The sequence below is a fragment of the Danio rerio genome, chromosome 9 (assembly GCF_049306965.1).
Source record: "Danio rerio strain Tuebingen ecotype United States chromosome 9, GRCz12tu, whole genome shotgun sequence".
Lineage (NCBI taxonomy): Eukaryota > Metazoa > Chordata > Actinopteri > Cypriniformes > Danionidae > Danio > Danio rerio.
In genome coordinates, this window is record NC_133184.1 from 56,311,841 (window position 1) to 56,334,000 (window position 22,160).

Genomic DNA, 22,160 nt, shown 5'->3' on the forward strand with positions numbered 1-22,160 from the left:
CATGTTTCCTTAATGCTGAGATGCAGAATCAATGTAAACTTCAATTTAAAGCTTCATCTTTAGACAAGATTATTTCTGTTTTGGCTCAGATAAACATTTTATTTCATTAATAGATTTTATTGTAGTTGTTTATTTATTTTATTTTTTCCAGTATATTGCAAACGCCCATCCCTAAAGCATACCAAACGGAGAGAAGTGCACATTCTGCATTGATTTAAAGCTGTCAACACATTTCACTGTAAACTAACCTGTCAGGTAATCCAGACCTTCCAGCATCTTCTTCTCTCTGGAGAAGTCCAATGCGAACGCGTCAAACGTGTCGTTCAGGTTTATCTCAGGGATCAAGACCTGTGAGGACGCAGTCGCCATGGAGACTCTGCAATTTCACCAACATGACATGCGTGAGTTAAAACAACGACTAACTGCATTTGCAATAATATTACAATATAAAACATGATTTTTAAACCGCAAAAGAATTAGAAAAGCAAGAGTTAGAAGTGTTTCACGCAGAATGCAGACTTTCCGTTTATAAATGCATTCTGCTCAGAAATTGCTCAGAAATGGCTTAAAAAGCGCCTTGATGTGTTCAAGGATGTACATCTAAAACATGCAGCAAAACAGTAACGTATTTCAGAATCACAAAAGTATCGACAGCGCCCTCTAGTGGATTTGAAACACACAATTTTATATTAGCCCAAATGTAGACAGTGCCCTCCAGTGGATTTGTCATCTGAAAAGTGCAGTTAATGTACCATAAGTGACGTATTTCAGATTTACAAAATTGTAGACAGCGCCCTCAAGTATTTTAAATAAATCAAATAAACATTGGAAATGAAAATGACAATCAGATTAACAATTTTATTTTAAAACACTGTTCGCAAAATATCTGCCAAAATTGAAAACGAAATGAAATTATTGAATTTTGATTTTTATTTTCACTTTGACAACACGTCAACCCTGTCAAATTGATAATTGAATTGAAGTTGCCATTTTAACATTTCCTTTTCACTGCATTTCCGCGTCAAGACTGACAATTTTAAAATAAAATATGAAAAAATATATGCAAACACAACTTTTACAAAGCGTGTTATTAATCTTCACGCTATAATAGTGACACAATTCAAATGAAAATGTAAATTTAAGCTTTCCTTTTATTGACACTTTTTCATTTCAGTTTTCATTTTCGATTTCATTTTCAACTTAAAGCTGTATGCAAAGCCTATGCTAATCAGCGGGAGGGGCGTATTCAAGTGACGTCGAGTTGCTATCCCTAACACTGCGTGCATAAATGTCTGGCGAATATCAAACCTAAAACCAACTTTACCGAGCTGGTTTAGCTGTAGTTCAAAGATTTTAGTACTAACAAGTTGTTAACGTCACAAGACCTTCATCACAAGGCCTACCGCACTTACGCTGCAGTTTCTCTGCCCACCAAGGAAGCCCGCAACTCCTGCTGTGGTACTGAAGTTTGACGTTTGGTTCTCCTGTGTCCCGTGCTCCTCTTGCTGTACCAATGCAGCAGCTGCTTCACGTAAAAGCTGACTAACAGTTTTTTGCCATTTTACCTCTGTTATACTGTATTTACACTTGTAACAAACACTGTCCCATCCATTAAAACCGTATTTCTGCCCTCCGGCTCTGCGTGTGAAAACACTCGACGTCACTTGAATACGCCCCTCCTACTGATTAGCATAGGCTTTGCATAGAAATCATCCTCTTTGGAATTGACATCTGAAGTGTACAAAAAAATCACCTTAGGTAAAGTTTTAGATTAGCAAATATGTAGAAGACAGCGCCCTCTAGAGGATCTGTCATCGGAAATTTACAATAAAGTACCCTAAGTAACGTTTTTAGATTAGCAAATGTTCATACAGCGTGTTCCACAAGTGAATTTGTAATTTTGAAATGTGCAACAAATGTACCTTGAATTACATATTACTGATTCACAAAAGTGTAGTCAGCGCCCTCTAGTGGATTTGTCATCTAAAATGTACAAAAAAAGCTTACCCTAAGTAAAATTTTGTTAATTCGCAAAAATGTAGTCAGCGCCCTCTAGTGGATTTGTCATTTGAAACGTGAATTAAAATGTATCTTAAGTGATGCATTTCAGTTTCGCAAAAATGTAGAAATGGCCCTCTTTGGAATTGTCATCTGAAGTGTACAAAAAAAAATCACCTTAGGTAAAGTTTTAGACTAGCAAATATGTAGAAGACAACGTCCTCTAGTGGATTAGTCATCTGAAATGTACCTTAAGTGACATATATCAGATTCGAGAAAAAAAAGACAGCGCCCTCTAGTGGATTTGTCATCTGAAATGTAAAAAAAGTACCCTAAGTAACGTTTTTAGATTAGCAAATGTTCATACAGCGTGTTCCACAAGTGAATTTGTCATTTTGAAATGTGCAATAAATGTACCTTGAATTACATATTACTGATTCACAAAAGTGTAGTCAGCGCCCTCTAGTGGATTTGACATCTAAAATGTACAAAAAAAAAGCATACCCCAAGTAAAATTTAGTTAATTTGCAAAAAATGTAGTCAGCGCCCTCTAGTGGATTTTTCATTTGAAACGTGCAACAAAATGTATCTTAAGTGATGCATTTCAGTTTCGCAAAAATGTAGAAATGGCCCTCTTTGGAATTGTCATCTGAAGTGTACAAAAAAATCACCTTAGGTAAAGTTTTAGACTAGCAAATATGTAGAAGACAGCGCCCTCAAGAGGATCTGTCATCTGAAATGCACCTTAAGTGACATATTTCAGATTCGAAAAAAAGAGACAGCGCCCTCTAGTGGATTTGTCATCTGAAACGTACAAAAAACATACCGAGTAACGTTTTTAGATTAGCAAATGTTCATACAGTGTGTTCCGTAAATGAATTTGGCATTTTGAAATGTGCAATAAATGTACCTTGAATTACATATTACTGATTCACAAAAGTGTAGTCAGCGCCCTCTAGTGGGTTTGTCATCTAAAATGTACAAAAAATACTAAAAGTAACATTTTTATAAATGAGCCAATTTTTAGATAGCTCTACAGCTGAATTTGTCATTTGACATGTGAAATAAATGTACCCTAAATTACATATTTTAGATTCACAAAAATGTAGTCAGCGCCCTCCAGTGGATTTGTCATTTGAAACGTACAACAAAATGTTTTCTAACTAATGCATTTCAGATTCGCAAAAATGTAGACAGCGCCCTCTATTACACAAAAAATAAGATAAGTAACAATTAGTAGCTCTACTACTGAATTTGTCTTCTGACAAGTAAAATAAATGTACCCTAAATTACATATTTTAGATTCACAAAAATGTAGTCAGCGCCCTCAAGTGGATTTGTCATCTGAAGCGTGCAACAAGACTCTAACACTGTCCTAACAACATGCGATGCCAGAGACAAGCAGTTTGTCTATCTGCACCAAATGTGACATGAAATGGTGAAGCATTTTAATCTAATCAATACATATTAAACCTCTTTAACCCTATTAGTAGTCTACGGAGTGACTGATGTTGTTGGTTTGCACTGAATCACAGTACTGACTTTCAGTTTCAAATCGTCTGCTAGTCCTTTTACTTTCAAGATCTGAGGTGAACTACCTGCTACTGCTTTCAGTAACATAAATGTCAAATAGTAATTAAACTCACATTTGTAGCCTTTAACACTGAGTAAAGCAGATAATCTGTACCTGAGGTGATCATTGTGATAGTGGTATATGCTGTTGTTCTGCCGCAACGTTGCAGAGATGGAAAGCATTTCTAAAACTGAAATTTTGCGCATCGCTGTCGCAGATGGTTGAGATACATTTTATTGTGGGTCACGTGTTGTTACGATGTAAGCAATTTATTTGAGGGTGCTTTCACACCTATGAATCGATTCAGTTGTTCTGAAATAGAGGTTACAAATGTTACATTGTTGCTCTTTGTTCTTGGTGCAGTTCACTTTCACACGGCAAAGTTTCTAATCGGACCAAAAGAGCTAAAACAAGTCACATGAGGGTAAACTCTCCTCAAATTAGTCAGTGTCGGGGTTTATTTTGCAGAGTCCCGCTCAGCTGTCAGGAGAAGTGGGTTGGTGGTGTTTGACAGGGTGCGCGCGACATGTCTGAAGAGTGAGGAGAGATGCGATGAGGAGGGGTGAGAAGGGTGCACGACGTAGCCTATTTGAGGACCAGGAGGGAGACGCAAGATTACCGGGAGATTATCACTCGTTTGCAGGCATCCGGAAGACTCGCGAAACTACTCATACTCATAATTCTCTCTTCATATCGCCGTATGCCTATTACATATCCATAAAACACTGTGATATAACCGGGCTCGGATCGTATCGCTTACTGCAATCGATCCGCTCCAGAGTTCATTTCAATCGAGCCGAGACCACCTCACTCAAACGATATCGGAGCGATTGATTTGGCGTGGATCCGAGCGCGATTGCTGGATTCACATATACCAAACGAACCGCGCTAACTGGGCAAACGAGACGGGTTCCGAAACAAAAGTGTAGGTGTAAAAGCACCCTTACATTATAAAAAAGGAAACAATGAAAAGGAGATAATACCCCCTAGTGGATTCATCATTTGCAACAAAATTTACCCCAAATAACATATTTCAGCTTTACAAAAAGGTAGACTAGGCCTCCTCTAGTGGATTTGTCATCTGAAATGTTCAATATATGTACCTTAAGTAACATATTTTACATTTGCAGAAATTTAGGCAGGGACCCCACATTTGATTCGTCATCTGAAACATACAACAAAATGTACCCGAAGTAACATGTTTTAGATTTCCAGAAATGTAGACAGAGCCCTCTAGTGGATTCATCATCTGAAACGTGCAACGAAACGTACCCGGAGCAATGTATTTTACCTTTAGCAAAATGTCGGCTGAAGCATGTATGGAAGTATGATGGTTTTTGTGTGTGGTGTTTCTTCACCTCTCGGAGATGCTCTTGGCCATCTGCAGGAATCGAGCGTGATCCGTCTCCTTCAGAGCTTGATCGGCTTGAATGATGAGCGAGGACGATCTCTCCACAAACTGCTTGCAGTTGGCGATCTGCTGAGCCAGCTTTCTCAAGCGAACCACCTACAAACACACACATATGCAAAACCCTGCATTAATGTAAGTGTTGCTTAAAGAGTGCCTCTCTGTTAATAACTGTAGTTTGAAAACTTCAAACACCAGCAATACCAAAAATGTAGACTTTCAGCATAGACGGTAGATATGGACGTAGTATCTGTGACATCACCGATGGGTTTATGAAGAACCCAAAAGAAGCTACCAGTGGGCGTAGTCAACCGTTGCCATTTTGTTTGCGTGCCATCCAGGGCCGGAGCAAGCTGAACTGCTGCTCTAGGTAGAGGACGATCACGCCGCCCTCAACCCCAATGTGAAAACGAAAGTGACCTGTTATGAAAATTAATATGAGGTGTCGCGGACCTCTATTCTGCCGCCCTATGTGCGGATGTAACTGAGGACGCGCGGGTGCTGATGAAGGGAGGTGTCGCGGACGCTGCCCTCTCTATTCTGCCGTCCTATACGCGGATATAACTGAGGACGCGTGGGTGCTGATGGAGGGAGGGAGGTGTCGCGGACGCTGCCCTCTCTATTCTGCCGTCCTATGCGGGGATATAACTGAGGACGCGCGGGTGCTGAGGGAGGGAGGGAGGGAGGGAGGTGTCGCGGACGCTGCCCTCTCTATTCTGCCGCCCTATGCGCGGATGTAACTGAGGACGCGTGGGTGCTGATGGAGGGAGGTGTCGCGGATGCTGCCCTCTCTATTCTGCCGTCCTATGCGCGGATGTATCTGAGGACGCGTGGGTGCTGATGGAGGGAGGTGTCGCGGATGCTGCCCTCTCTATTTTGCCGTCCTATGCACGGATATAACTGAGGACGCGCGGGTGCTGATGGAGGGAGGGAGGTGTCGCGGATGCTGCCCTCTCTATTCTGAAGTCCTATGCGCGGATGTAACTGAGGACGCGCGGGTGCTGATGGAGGGAGGTGTCGCGGACGCTGCCCTCTCTATTCTGCCGTCCTATGCGCGGATGTAACTGAGGACGCGCGGGTGCTGATGGAGGGAAGTGTCGCGGATGCTGCCCTCTCTATTCTGCCGTCCTATGCGCGGATATAACTGAGGACGCGTGGGTGCTGATGGAGGGAGGTGTCGCGGATGCTGCCCTCTCTATTCTGCCGTCCTATGCGCGGATGTAACTGAGGACGCGCGGGTGCTGATGGAGGGAGGGAAGTGTCGCGGATGCTGCCCTCTCTATTCTGCCGTCCTAAGCGCGGATATAACTGAGGACGCGTGGGTGCTGATGGAGGAAGGTGTCGCGGATGCTGCCCTCTCTATTCTGCCGTCCTATGCGCGGATATAACTGAGGACGCGTGGGTGCTGATGGAGGGAGGGAGGTGTCGCGGATGCTGCCCTCTCTATTCTGCCGTCCAATGCGCGGATATAACTGAGGACGCGTGGGTGCTGATGGAGGAAGGTGTCGCGGATGCTGCCCTCTCTATTCTGCCGTCCTATGCGCGGATATAACTGAGGACGCGTGGGTGCTGATGGAGGAAGGTGTCGCGGATGCTGCCCTCTCTATTCTGCCGTCCTATGCGCGGATATAACTGAGGACGCGCGGGTGCTGATGGAGGGAGGTGTCGCGGATGCTGCCCTCTCTATTCTGCCGTCCTATGCGCGGATATAACTGAGGACGCGTGGGTGCTGATGGAGGGAGGGAGGTGTCGCGGATGCTGCCCTCTCTATTCTGCCGTCCTATGCGCGGATATAACTGAGGACGCGTGGGTGCTGATGGAGGGAGGTGTCGCGGATGCTGCCCTCTCTATTCTGCCGTCCTATGCGCGGATGTAACTGAGGACGCGCGGGTGCTGATGGAGGGAGGGAGGTGTCGTGGATGCTGCCCTCTCTATTCTGCCGTCCTATGCACGGATATAACTGAGGACGCGCGGGTGCTGATGGAGGGAGGGAAGTGTCGCGGACGCTGCCCTCTCTATTCTGCCGTCCTATGCGCGGATATAACTGAGGACGCGCGGGTGCTGATGAAGGGAGGCGTCGCGGATGCTGCCCTTTCTATTCTGCCGTCCTATGCGCCGATATAACTGAGGACGCGCGGGTGCTGATGGAGGGAGGGAGGTGTCGCGGATGCTGCCCTCTCTATTCTGCCGTCCTATGCGCGGATATAACTGAGGATGCGCAGGTGCTGAGGGAGGGAGGGAGGGAGGTGTCGCGGACGCTGCCCTCTCTATTCTGCCATCCTATGCGCGGAAATAACTGAGGACGCGCGGGTGTCGCGGACCACTATTCTGCCACCCTATGCACGGATTTAACTGAGGACACGCGGGTGCTGATGGAGGTGTCGCTGACGCCGCCCTCTCTATTCTGTCGCTTATGCGCGAATATATCTGAGGACGCGGGTGGTGAGGGAGGTGTCGCGGACATAACTGAGGACGCGGGTGGTAATGGAGGTGTCGCAGACGCCGCCCTCTCTATACTGCCGCACTAGGCCGCCTTTATGGAAGCGCCGGCCCTGGTGTCATCACACCGACCGGAGAATACCAAACAAGGGCCTGGAGGCAGCGCGTGAGCGGGGCTACAGATGCCTCCTGGCATTTTGCTTAGACAGGCTTTCCTATGGGAAAAATCCTTAATACATCATTGCCTGCGACTCGTTTGTGTTCTGACCACTTGTGCTTGGTTGTACACTATATCAATAAAGTGTTTAGTCTTTTAAAAACACTGCTGTAATACATTGAGCCACTAAACATTGTTCTTATGGCGTTTTTCTACAGCAGGATAACAGGAATTTCTTCCAAACACTTCAGATATAGTCTGTGTTAGTAAATGACTATGGTCCCACTTTATATTAAGTGTCCCTAACTACTATGTACTTACATCAAAAATAAAATACAATGTACTTACTGTGTTTATAATGTATTTGAGAACACTTGTGGTGCTTTTGAGTTGGAATAGAGGTTGGGTTATGGACAGGTTTGGTGGCATGGGTAGGTTTAAGGGTGGGTTAAGGTGTAAGGGATGGTCAACAGTGTATTTACAAATGTAATTACAGATGTAAATAAATACATGCATTTAATCAAGCCTAAGTACACAGTAAATACATGTATTTACACAATAAGTACAATGTAACAAACTATTAACTCCTATGTAAGAAGATATTAGTTAAGGCCACTTAATATAAAGTGGGACCCTGACTACTGATGAACTCCAGCATAACACTGTATGACAACGCTTCAGATGACTGTTCTAGAGCCTACAGCTAATCAATCTGTCAGATTCTGGAGTGCATTACAGGTCTAACGAACATTATAAATGATCCTAAATAAAACAAATACATGTATAGAGATGGTATAAAGTATATAACTTCACTCACCTGGGAAACGGAGGCCACGTGAATGGTTTGTGAGCACAATTAAGTGCACACAGCATGCCATATCACCTGATGTAGGAAATAATCCCAAAAGGCGACTGACTGTGTAAAGCCACATAAAACAACACAAAAATACGATGTATATGCCGAGTTCAGCAGCTAATCAGCCGGAATCAGCTGAGGTGATGAGACTGCGAGCTGCGAGACCCAGCTGTCACTCAAGTGGCCCCGCCCTTAATTATGCAAACTTAATATAACCTAATATAAAGGAAACAGATTAGAGTTTTAAAAAAAATTCACCCTCTCAGTTGTCATGAAGGGCAATATTAGCTATATGAACCAAAATCGTTCTTTGTACCAGACTGTACATTGTATAGTTGGCCTTTCTAGCAGTAGGGTACTGTAAATAGACACTTGCTCCATATGGAGCCATGACTGTCGGAATTTCGATGAATTGCAGCCTCAGTTACTTCTGTATTTGCTTCCCGAGGGAGAACGGGAGGTTGCCAATAGATATATATCGTTTATAGATATAAATTATATACAGTTGAAAGCAGAAGTTTACATACACTGTATAAAAACGCACATAACCATTTAAAAAAGTCAGATGTTAATGCGACTAAACGTTTTCTCTTTTAGGTAAGTGAGGATGATCAAATGTGTTTCTGTTCTGCTTAATAGCAGAATAATGAGAGAGATATTGTTTGAGAAATTGTTATAACTCTTCTTGAAAGTCAAGTTTACACACAATAAGATTATTCTGCCTCTGGAAAAGCTCAGATGATGATGTCAGTGTTTTGGAAGTTTCTGATTGGATAATTGACGACATTTGAGTTAATGTGAGGCACAACTGTAGAATAGTATTGAAGGAAAAGCTCAAACACTCTGCTTCCTTGTGTGACAACATGGGAAAATCAACAAGCCAGAATCAACAACAAAGCCAGATTACAATTAGCTGAATTACACTGGGAAAAAGACTAATATTGGAGACGTGTCCTGTGCTCTGATGGAGCTAAGATTGAACTGTTTGGCCATAATGACCAGTGTTACATTTGGAGGACAAAGGGGAAAGCTTACAAGCCTAGGAACACCACCCCAACTGTGAAGTATGGGGGCGGCAGCATCATGTTGTGGGGCTGTTTTGCTGCAGGAGGGACTGGTGCACTACACAGCATAGATGGCATCATGAAGAAAGAACAGTATGGAGAAATACTGAAGCAACATCTCAACACATCAGCCAGGAAATTACAACTTGGCCACACATGGCTCTTCCAAACAGACCATGACTCTAAGCATACTGCCAAATTAGTTCATATGTGCTTTAAGGACAACAGAGTGAATGTTTTGGAGTGGCCATCACAAAGCCCTGAACTCAATCCTATAGAGAATGTGTGGGCAGAGTTGAAAAAGCTTGTGTGAGCAAGACAGCCAACAAATCTAACTCAGCTACACCAATTCTGTCAGAAGGAATGGGAAAAGTCCTGCAAACTATTGTGAGAAGCTTGTGGAAGGAGACCCAAAGCATTTGACCAAAGTAAAACAGTTTTAAAGCAAAGCTAAAAAATACCAAGAAAATGTGTGTAAACTGTTGACTGTCTAGAAACTAATAAAAAAATCTCAAAAACAAATTCTCTCATTATTCTGGCATTTAGCAAATGTAAATCATTTATGTAATCCTAACGGACATAAAATAGTAAACATTTAGTTTGATTTACCATCAGACATTTAGAAAAAAAAATGGTTATATTCCTTTTTTAGTGTGTGAAAACGTCTGGTTTCAACTATACTAACCAAAGAATCCAATGAACTGTCTCCCATTTTCAACAAATACATTAAGGAAAATAAAAGTGCAAAATATGATTAAAATGTAAAAAACTATGTTTATATGTGAATATTCTGTCAAATGTAATTCATAGCTGTGATGTAAAGCTGAATCTGTAGCATCATTATTCCAGTCTAATATTTAATGAAGAATCTATGTAACAACATCAATATCTTTACTGACGATGATGATATTCAGGGCCGGCGCCTCCATTGAGGCGACCTAGGGTGGTAGTATAGAGAGGGCGGCGTGCGCGACACCTCCATTACCACCCGCATCCTCAGTTATGTCCGCGACACCTCCCTCACCACCCACATCCTCAGTTATGTCCGCGACACCTCCCTCACCACCCGCGTCCTCAGATATATTCGCGCATAAGCGACAGAATAGAGAGGGCGGCGTCAGCGACACCTCCCTCAGCACCTGCGCGTCCTCAGTTATATCCGCGCATAGGGTGGCAGAAAAGAGGTCCGCGACACCTCACTTTATTTTCATAACCGGTCACTTACGTTTTCACATTGGGGTTGAGGGCGGCGGGATCGTCCTTTGCCTAGAGCGGCAGTTCAGCTTGCTCTGGCCCTAATGATATTGCAAATTAATTTAGCTATATTGACTTATTTAAGGTGGTATTTCACTCCCATAGACATTTAAAGCTGACAAAATGTGCAACCGCAGCTTTTATAGATGACACATGAAGGATTGAGCTACCTGTAGCACATTGTAAGGAGGTAACAGCGATCATCTGAACAGCTTTAGGCCATGCTTGCCCTGATAAATGGATTTGGAGAATGCAGGCAACAACCCCTTTACCTCCCGCATATAGTGTAAAGTGTGTAAATGCAGATGTTGCTGACATCATCACCTTTCCCTCTTTGATCTTGGTGCCGATGATCTGTCGCCTCTGCTGGACGATGTTGATCAGTGTGTCGCACTCCTCCGTCAGCTTACTCTCCTGATGAGCCGCATTGTGCTGGAGATACAATACGAAACGTTAAATAATTAAAAATAAAAGCTCAACTATCACAACAGCAGCAAATGGAGAGGCTGAACATTGGACCTTTTTCACATGTGCATGTTTCTCGAGAGGGGTCTGGATGCAGACCTGGTGCAGTGCAATCTGAGCTGCATCCAATGCTTTTTGATGGGCTCACCTAACCCCACCCCTAACCCTGCCCGTCACAGTGACGTCACTCACTCCCTTAAGTGCATTGTTTCTGACATTGCACTGCTGAGTGATGCAATCTCAGCTTGCATTATAAAGGCTGCATCCAGACACTACTGTGTTTCTCAGCAGCAGAAGTCGTCATAGTTGGTAAACTCAGAGTGCAGTGAATGGGAGAGTACTAAACCTTTGTTTTGTCCAAAATCGAAATATTTAAAACTTTCAAGGATTTAGGATGCTGATGATGTATGACATTAAACGCGTCTTGTGAAAAGTGTCAATAACATGAATGTTTACAACAACAGCTTCATGCAAAACAAATATTATACCAATAAAATGAGAATTAGTGTAAAAACTTCATTAAATACAAAAGTGCTTTAGAAATAGTTATTTTTGTTGTAAACATTTTTAACATAATCATAAACATAATCATAATAACTAGAATATAAATATATTGTGTTGATAAACTTTATATAAAACAATAGTTATATTCTATCTTTATATAATAACTTGTCATGATGACAGTAAATAATATTTTATTAGATATTCTTCAAGACACTTCTATACAGCTTAAAGTGACATTTAAAGGCTTCACTAGGGTTATTAGGTTAATTAGGCAGGTTAGGGTAATTAGGCAAGTTATTGTATAATGATGGTTTGTTCTGAAACAAACAAATATTATCGAGAAAAAATATTGCTTAAAAGGGCTAATAATATTGACCTTAAAATGTTTTTAAAGAATTTAAAACTGCTTTTATTTTAGCCGAAATAAAACAAATAAGACTTTCTCCAGAAGAAAAATGATAGGAAATACTGTGAAAATTTCCTTGCTCTGTGAAACTTTTAATGCAAAAAAGAAAGTTGTGTTTTGTAAATATACAAATAAATTAATAAATAAATAATCTAAAAGTATAAATAAATAGAAAAAAGATTAAACAAACAAAAAACAAATAAATATATCAATAAAATGAATAAATTAATAAATAAATGAATAAAATGAATAAATAAATTAAATGAATGAATAAATAGAATAAATCAATCATTAAATAAATAGAATAAATAAATAAAATGTATGAATAAATTAATAAAAAATGAATAAATAAAATGAAAATAAATGAATAAAAAATTTAAAAATAAATAAAATGAATGAATAAATCAATAAATCAATAAAATAAATAAATTAATAAAAACATACATAAATAAAATGAATGAATGAATAATAAATCAATAAAATAAATGTATTAATAAAAAATAAATAAATTAAATGAATGTATAAATAAAGAAGATGAATGAATAAATAAATGAATGAATAAATAAAATGAAAAAATGGAATAAATAAATGAATGAATAAATAAATAAAATGAATAAAAATGAATAACAAAATTAATTAAACAAATAAATAGATAATTAAATAAAATGAATGAATGAATAAATAAATAAAATAATAAAATGAATGAATAAATAAGTAAATAAACCGAATAAATAAATAACTAAATAAATAAAATGAATAAATAAATAGAATAAATGAATAAATAAAATTAATAAATAAATAAAAAAATAATAAATAAATAAATAAAATGAATGAATGAATAAATGAAAAAAAACAAATAAATAAATATATAAAACGAATAAATATATAAAATAAATATTAAGAAAACATTTAAATCACTATAATAGAAAAAATGACAATTAACTAATATATTTCACAATAAACTGAAGCTAATGAAAACATTTCAGTTAATTTAAAATTAAGACATTGCAATTATATAAAAATAATTCATATTGAAGTGAATTTTAAAGACTATGTCGATGACTCGATCATGTAAACATTTGCAATTGTATATCAAGTAAATCAACTATTTCACATTAAAGCAAATATACAGAAATCCTCGACCCAATGCAATAGAAAAACAATCATGCATAAATACCGCATGCACACAAACACATCATTTCTGGCTTTACCTCAACATGCTGACAGGTCTGGATCAACTTTGCCATCAGGTTTTCCAGCTCGCTGTTCCTCTTGATCAAATTGCTGAGGTTGGAATCCAACATTTGCTGAGGAAATAATAAAACAACAGCAGAAATGCACTTTAGAAACGTCACTTCACATCAGTGCAGCACAATTTATCTCAATGAGGGAATAATCTACCAGCCGTCCCGCATCCATTATTGAGTGTGCTATCGCTGTCTGTCTCTCAGCATGTCAAGTGTGCTCTGTCCATAAACACTAAACACTCACATCAGTCATGGGGGAGGGAATAAAGCGGCGCACACAGATTTAGATTTATAAAAACTAGATCAAGTGCACGTTATTGGAGCTGCTTGGGTTTTTCTGCTGAACACGGAGACATAAATGCATGAGGATGCACATCTCTTCTCATTCAATGTGTTGATATTATCAGGATAGTGAAAAATAAAGATGAAGAAACTCTGATCGTGATTTGAAAGGTTGTAAAAGGAGCCTTGAGCTTCGGGGAGTTTTGCTTTTATTTGATTTATTTGAGTCTTGAATGTAAATATATAGTGTTCATATACTTTATATATGTAGAAAAAAAAAATATTTTGTATGAAGAAAAAGATATATTCAAAGGTAATAGAAAAAAAATACATTTTAGTTGATGTAATATGTAATTCATTCATTCATTCATTCATTCATTCATTCATTCATTCATTTATTTCCTTCAGGTTAGTCCTTTTATTCATCAGGGGTTGCCAAATTAGTTAATCAATTCCCCTATAGTGCATGTATTTGGACTGTGGGGAAATAAATAAATAAATAAACAAATAAAATTAATGAATGAATAAATAAATAAATGTATAGAATAAATAAATAAATAAAATGAATAAATAAATAAATAAATAAAATGAATAAATAAATAAATAAAATAAATAAATGAATAAATAAATAAATGTATGGAATAAATAAATAAATAAATAAATAAATAAATAAATAAAATGAATAAATAAATAAATAAATAAAATGAATGAATAAATAAATAAATAAATAAATGTATACCTAAATAAATAAATAAATAAATACGTAAAGAAAATGAATAAATAAAGAAATAAAATGAATCAATCAATAAATAAACAAATAAAATGAATAACGAATAAAAATTAATGAAAAAATAAATAAATAAATGAATAAAATGAATGAATAAATAAATAAACGAATAAAACAAATAATAAAAATAAATAAATAAATAAATAAATAATACAATAAATAAATTTAATAATAAAAAATAAAAAAATGAATAAATAAATAAATTTATACAATAAATACATAAATAAATAAACAAATATATAAGTAAAAGAATAAATAAAAAAATTAAAACAAATAAATACAATAAATAAATAAAATGAATTAAAAAATGAATTAAATAAATAAATAAATAAATAAAAATAAATAAATGAATAAAAAAATAAATTAAAATAAATTAATACAATATCAATACAACATCAATACAACATCAGACATGCTCCAACTCTATCTGTTTTTAAAAAGCATTTGAAACGCCATCTTTGTTCCTTAGTATTTGAGCCTTTTTAATGTTGAGGGGTTTGCCTTATGTTTTAATTGTTATGTATGTGATGTAGATTTTATTTTTAGTATTGATTGTGTTCAGCACTTTGGGCAACGTTGTGTTGTTAAAAATGTGCCATATAAATAAACTAACTAAACTAGCTAACAATTATTTAACATTAAACTGAAGCTAATGAAAACATTTCAGTTCATATAACATTTGATTTTTATAGAAATTATTCATGTTAAAGTGAATTCAAAGTCTATGTCAGTGACTCAATCATGTAAACATTTGAGGTTTATCAAGTAAACAGGGAGGCTAATAATTCTGACTTCAACTGTGTGTGTGTGTGTGTGTGTGTGTGTGTGTGTGTGTGTGTGTGTGTGTGTGTGTGTGTGTGTGTGTGTGTGTGTGTGTGTGTGTGTGTGTAATAATAATATATTTAAGAACAAATTTATATAAGACATTAGAAAATATTAAACGTATAATAAATAAATTTATTTATTTATTTACTTATAAAATAATAAAATTATAATGATACACAGAAAGTTGTCGCATACAGCAGAGATTTTTTTATTATTATTTATACAATGTGACTAATCAGTAGGCCCACAGGAAATCTGCACATGCAGAAATGTGCAGATTTTTAGCCCATCATTGATTTTTTTTTTCTTGTGTAAATTTATATATTTTTTCTGTTTTTAAATTAATTTCAGCATTATTATTGACTAATATGAAAATGTTCATCTGATTTATGAACAATACAGTTTGTAAAGTAATATTTTGTCTTTTAGTGAAAATAATAAACCAGAGACTTGCTTTATTTACCAAATGAGTGGATCTAGATGGATTTACATTGTAAACATTAAAGTTAAAACTAAATAATTTTTTATTTCATATATTAAGTTTTTAGTTCTGATACTCCCAAAATAATTTTGCATAAATCCACAGATTATTTACAAAATTCTCAGCTAAAATAGCAAAAAATGTCTGCAGATTCTGTCTGGCCCTACTAATGATTTAATAAATAATATCAGAAAAAGCAGTGATTGCAAAAACAGCCTCAAAATGAATTAAAATATGCCAGGAGGGAACTTTCAGTATTGACAGAAAAACAAAATCTGTATTTACTTTTTGAGATTGAAATGTAATTAAAGGTTCAAAAGAATTGTTTTTATTTGAATTAAAAATATAGACGGCATTTTCCAAAGAGAATCTAATTGTTGCTAATTTTTACAAACACTACTGAATCCTTAATAAATAAAATGCTTTTAAAATTTTGAAAGAGATAGTTGGATGAGATAGTTGGATGTTTCCCAGAGATGGGTTGCAGCTGGAAGGGCATCCGCTGCGTAAAAACTTGCTAGATAAGTTGGCGGTTCATTCCACTGTGGCAACCCAGGATTAATAAAGGGACTAAGCCGACAAGAAAATGAATGAATGAATGATAGTTGGAGGTTCATTTCACTGTGGTGACACCTGATAAATAAGGCACTAATCCGAAGGAAAATGAATGAATGAACTTGAAAGAGAATCTTTTGTAACAAGCAAATTGCAAACTGAAATTTGAAATATTACAGGGAAGGCGGCACAGTGGCTCTGGTTAGCACTGTGGCCTCACAGCAAGAAGGTGGCTGGTTCGAGTCAGTGAGTGCTTCTGTGTGGAGTTTGCATGTTCTCCCTGTGTTGGCGTGGGTTTTCTCTGTGTGCTCCGGTTTACAGTCCAAACACATGCGCTATAGGGAAACTGAAAAATTGGCCGTAGTGTATGAGTGTGTGAATAAGTGTGTATGGATGTTTCCCAGTGATGGGTTGCAGCTGGAAGGGCATATGCTGTGTAAAACATGCTGGATAAGTTGGCGGTTCATTCCGCAGTGGTGACCCCTGATTAATAAAGGGACTAAGCCAAAAAGGACTAAATGAAACTGCTTTGCACCCAGCGTGTCACCACTCCACTTAATTGTTTAGTGACCTAAAACTGCATGAAAATTCAAATATTTTTCCCTTGAAGAAACATTAAACATGAACACGATGCGACTCGCCAGCCTGGCCAGAAAACAGAGCAGCAAATGCATGCAAAACCTGACATTTCTATTGTGAGGTTAGGAAACGAGGCCAGCGAGTTCAAAGCATGACAAGGGAGCAAAGAGAGCATGTGTAATGTGCACAACGCTAAAAATAGACGAGTGCAGAGATGGAAATCACAGTCTGCGTTCAGATTCGCTGGATGACAGATAATCCCAGATCAATTTTCTCAGATTATCTGTCTGTCTGCGCTTGTCTTTGGGGTTTTAACCCAAATGGCAAACATGCAAAACACACACACACACACACACACACACACACACACACACACACAACAACAACATCATGTTGGGGAGATGCAGCAGATTATGCACAGCCCTTCAGCTTAGTTCCTAATGCATCAGGGGTCGCCACAGCAGAATGAACCACCAACAATTCCAGCATATGGTTTACACAGTAGATGCTTTTTCAGCTGCAACACAGTACTGGGAAACACACATGCACGCTCATTTACACACACTTATACACTACGGCCAATTTAGTTCATCAATTCCCCTATAGCGCATGTGTTTGGACTGTGGGGGAAATCGGAGCAACACAGGGAGAACATGCAAACTCCACACAGAAACTCCAACTGACCCTTCCTGCTGTGAGGCCACAGTGCTGATCATTGAGCCACACTACCGCCCAGCCTTATAGTTTTTATAGCAAAAGTTGAAAAGCTAACAATGATGCGTTTTTTTCTTCAGCAGTGAAACTGTGTAATAATAGAAACTTGGAGATGAAGCAGGAGAATCCCGCAAGGAGCGAACATCACCCACAGCACTCCTGAACTTTTTCTGGAGCGTTTGGAAGTGCACCGAGAGCCACCAAAATAGAGGCTTTTATCCGAAGCGCTGAATCATTTATACAATACATGTTCAGGTGTGAAGAGGCACAGAGGCGTGCAGAAAATGTTAGCATGCAAAAAAAAAGGAGCTCCGTTAAGCATATAAAACACTGACGATTCAGACGTTCAAATAAAAAGGTGCAACGTATCAGGAACGGCTTCAAACATCCAACTTTACCCTCCTAAAGTCAAATGCTATTTTGGGTTTCCGCCTGGATTTTGCCTTCCCAAATTTAAAAGCTTCCCAAATCCACATGCAGAGGTGTAAATGCAAAAATTTGGTATAATTTTAAAGAAAACCCTTTGAATTTTTATTAAACACTATTAATAGTGTTTAAAATATCTGTATATGTTGTCTGTGTTATAATAAACACCTAAAAAAAAGAGGCGCTTTTTTTTTATAAACTCAAATTTGCAAGTGTACCTTTTAGGTTGTGTGTGGTCTAGCAAGCTGTTATTAATTTTGGTGGTTCCTGCACATGTCTGTAATCATAGGAAAACAGAAAAATGTCTCCACCATAATCTATGCAGAGGTTATTGTATTATAACTGATGAGAGGTGCTGTACAAGCCACAGGGAGCGATCATTGTTTTCATATTTCACTATTCTTTTGTTTGATCAAACATAATTCACTGTGTTTGGACCACGTCAGACATATAAAAGGATTACTTATACACATCACCTCAAAAACAGAGGAGAATGGCCCTGAAGCGCACAGCATAAGGTAAGAGATGACAGCTGTCTGTGCTATCTGGGGCTGCTTATTGATCATAAATGTATTGTTTTCACTTCTGCATTATGGAAACACCACAATTCATTCAGCAACTGTTTGATATGTGAATATAATTCAGTAAAAAATAATGCTAGAGCCGTATGAGCACCGGCAAGAGCTTTCATTTGAGCTATAACTTGTACATGTGTCATATGAAAAACATGAAAATGAACCAATGTTCAATACCCAGCTCAGGTATCCAAAACACTGTGTATTTAAGTGTAAATAATAGGGATGTAACGGTATCAGAATTTCACGGTACGGTAATACCTCGGTATGAATGTCACGGTACGGTATTTATTGAATCATTTACAGGAAAAAACAAAACTTATGAAAATACTCCAAAAAAGTGCCAAAAGTGTCAATGACATACAAATTAGTCATCTATCTGTAAGCTTTGAAACAGGAACTTCAATTTTAATAACAAAAAAATATTAAACCATGTAAAAAAAATTAAGTTTCAATTTAGTATTGTTGAAAACTCGTCACATTCAACATTTAATCACTCACTCACTTAGATAGAGATGGGTTTAAAGGAAAATTATCATATAACTATAATCTGGTAAAAGCTGGTATCTCTGTGTATTTACAATGTCCCCTGCAACAGAAAAACCCTCTCATTTGGGACTGAGGTTTCTGGGACAAGAGAGATATGACTTGGCCCAGGTTGACAGCAGTGGGTAACGTTGTGATTGTCTTTCCCCCACTTGAGAGGACAAACCATGAGTGAGATAGAGATCTCATGTCTGCATCAATCTGAACAGTGTGCTGTGTTTCTGCAGTCCCCATGACTTTTATTAGTTGTATTCCCCAACTTGCAGGCACGTGCACACACAGGGCTCAACCTGTGCAGTGCACATGCTCTAGTCTTGGATAGAAAGTTCCCTTCCAAAATAACCAAAAGTGCCCCCACGACGCGACATACTCTCCGTCCCCGCTTTACAGTAAGTTACGCGCGCGACAACACAGCTGATAAGAACTCGCGCGACAACACCACTATTCACTACGCGCGCGACAACACAGCTGATAAGAACTCGCGCGACAACACCACTATTCACTACGCGCGCGACAACACAGCTGATAAGAACTCGCGCGACAACACCACTATTCACTACGCGCGCGGCGACAACACCCGCTTTAGGGTTTTCCAGCTCTTTTTGATCCCCGCTTCTAGCAGCACACTCCATTTCCGCATTACTGGATCTGTAGCGACAACAGACCGCCAGGGATTATGGCCAAGCCTGGGCTGATGGGAATTGTAGTTTCCGGTACCTCCCGTTCGCTTCATTCGCCTGAGCAAATTTTCTCAGAAGACCTATAGTTTTACCGAGTCATGCGACTACAGTAATATAGAAAAAAATTTATATTGCGGTATGACAGTATTTACAATACCGTTACATCCCTAGTAAATAACTTTTGTACAGTAGAATAAAAACCAAAGTGATGCATATGTGCAGAAAATATAGATTCTACACTTTCAAACGAAACCACTTAAGAGGCTCTGGTGCAATGCTAGCCCTTTAAATCTGAAAGAGAAAGTCGATGTCGTCACGGACCCGGTACCAGGTCCACAGAGTTTCAAAGGTTAAAGTCTGTTTTGATAATTTTTCCCAAAACTAGCACTGCGCTATGTATCATTTCAGCATTGATAATAAAATGTGAAAATATGCAATAATTAAGGCGGCATGATGGCTCAGTGGTTAGCACTGAGGCCTGACAACATGAAGGTGTCTGCTTCAAGTCCCGGCTGGGTCAGTTGGTGTTTCTGTGTGGAGTTTGCATGTTCTCCCCATGTTGGCGTGGGTTTCCTCCAGGTGCTCTGGTTTCCCTCACAGTCCAAACACATGCACTATAGGGGAATTGATTAACTAAACTGGCTGTAGTAGGAATAGTTGGCGGTTCATTCCACTGTGTGACACCTGATAAATGAAGGGACTAAGCCGAAGGAAAATGAATGAATGAATATTTAAGTGGATTGAACATAAAATAATTAGGTTTTCAACCCTAATTGTGTTGCTTGAACTCATTTTGAATAAGTACGTAGTTTAATTAGTCATTTTTGGAAATAACACGTTGTTTCTGCAGTACACGCTCATTTTCAGGTAGAAAAAAAGAGAAAATCAGCTTTCAGAGCACAGGCCGAGTGGCAATGAAACGCGAGAGCTGGAAATGATTACTGTACAGCGTCTGCGGCTCACAGAGCTGAACTTTAAACTTCGGAGGACGTGGTCTTTTCCAGAGATCTGATTTCTGTCTGTCAGGAAGGAACAGGGGCTTCGAGACAAAGGTGTAGAGGCAAACACGCTTTCCAACAAGAGGAAACTGCCTGACTTCCTTTTTTCATCCGCTTCGAATTACTTTCCACATATTGTCCACCATTGAGAACGTTAGAGAGTGTTTGCAAAGGGGAAAACAGTGTCTGGTTTGAGTCAAATGATCATCTGTATTAAAATATTGCCAGTAGGGCTGGGCGATATGACAAAAATGCACACTTGATCATTATTTTAAGTATTGAATGATTATGATATGCAATTGTTTTTCTTTTCCAAATATTTCCCAAATGATGTTGAACAGATTCAGGACGTTTTCACAGTATTTCCTTGAATATTTTTTCTTCTGGAGAAGGTCTTATTTGTTTTATTTCGACGGGAATACAGTTTTATTTAAGCTTTTAATTCTTTAAAACCATTTATGTTCAATATTATTAGCCCTCTTAAACTATATTAGTTTTGGATTGTCTACAGAACAAACCACTGTTATACAATGACTTGCCTAATGACCCTAACTTTACCGTAATTAACATAGTGTGGATATTTAAAATTATATAATCTAGTTTCTATATATATATATATATATATATATATATATATATATATATATATATATTAGGGATGTAACGGTATCAGAATTTCACGGTACGGTAATACCTCGGTATGAATGTCACGGTACGGTATTTATTGAATCATTTACAGGAAAAAACAAAACTTATGAAAATACTCCAAAAAAGTGCCAAAAGTGTCAATGACATACAAATTAGTCATCTATCTGTAAGCTTTGAAACAGGAACTTCAATTTTAATAACAAAAAAATATTAAACCATGTACAAAAATTAAGTTTCAATTTAGTATTGTTGAAAACTCATCACATTCAACATTTAATCACTCACTCACTTAGATAGAGATGGGTTTAAAGGAAAATTATCATGTAAATATAATCTGGTAAAAGCTGGTATCTCTGGGTATTTACAATGTCCCCTGCAACAGAAAAACCCCTCTCATTTGGGACTGAGGTTTCTGGAACAGAGAGATATGACTTGGCCCAGGTTGACAGCAGTGGGTAACGTTGTGATTGTCTTTCCCCCACTTGAGAGGACAAACCATGAGTGAGATAGAGGTCTCATGTCTGCATCAATCTGAACAGTGTGCTGTGTTTCTGCAGTCCCCATGACTGATTAGTCGTATTCCCCAACTTGCAGGCACGTACACACACAGGGCTCAACCTGTGCAGTGCACATGCCCTTTTTAGTCTTGGATAAAAAGTTCCCTTCCAAAATGATCAAAAGTGCCCCCGCGAC

At 38.2% G+C, this 22,160-nt stretch overlaps 1 protein-coding gene across 11 annotated transcripts in view; it reads right to left on the reverse strand.

The window, feature by feature from the left end:
* Nucleotides 1-22,160, reverse strand: part of mid1 (midline 1) — a 144,531-nt gene that overhangs the window by 18,328 nt on the left and 104,043 nt on the right. For 10 of the 11 annotated variants that reach the window (XR_012385703.1, XR_012385701.1, XM_073913317.1 and 7 more), the window contains exons 3-6: nucleotides 13,336-13,431; nucleotides 11,074-11,181; nucleotides 4,930-5,078; nucleotides 249-376 (exon numbers count right to left, since the gene is read on the reverse strand). Coding sequence is in view for 9 of the 11 variants with exons in the window: in XM_073913317.1 (XP_073769418.1) it covers nucleotides 249-376; nucleotides 4,930-5,078; nucleotides 11,074-11,181; nucleotides 13,336-13,431 (481 nt within the window). In the remaining 2 variants the exon portion in view is untranslated. Of the gene's footprint in view, nucleotides 1-248; nucleotides 377-4,929; nucleotides 5,079-11,073; nucleotides 11,182-13,335; nucleotides 13,432-13,525; nucleotides 13,672-22,160 lie in introns of those variants that run through there. The other variant, XM_073913319.1, reaches the window with a different exon arrangement.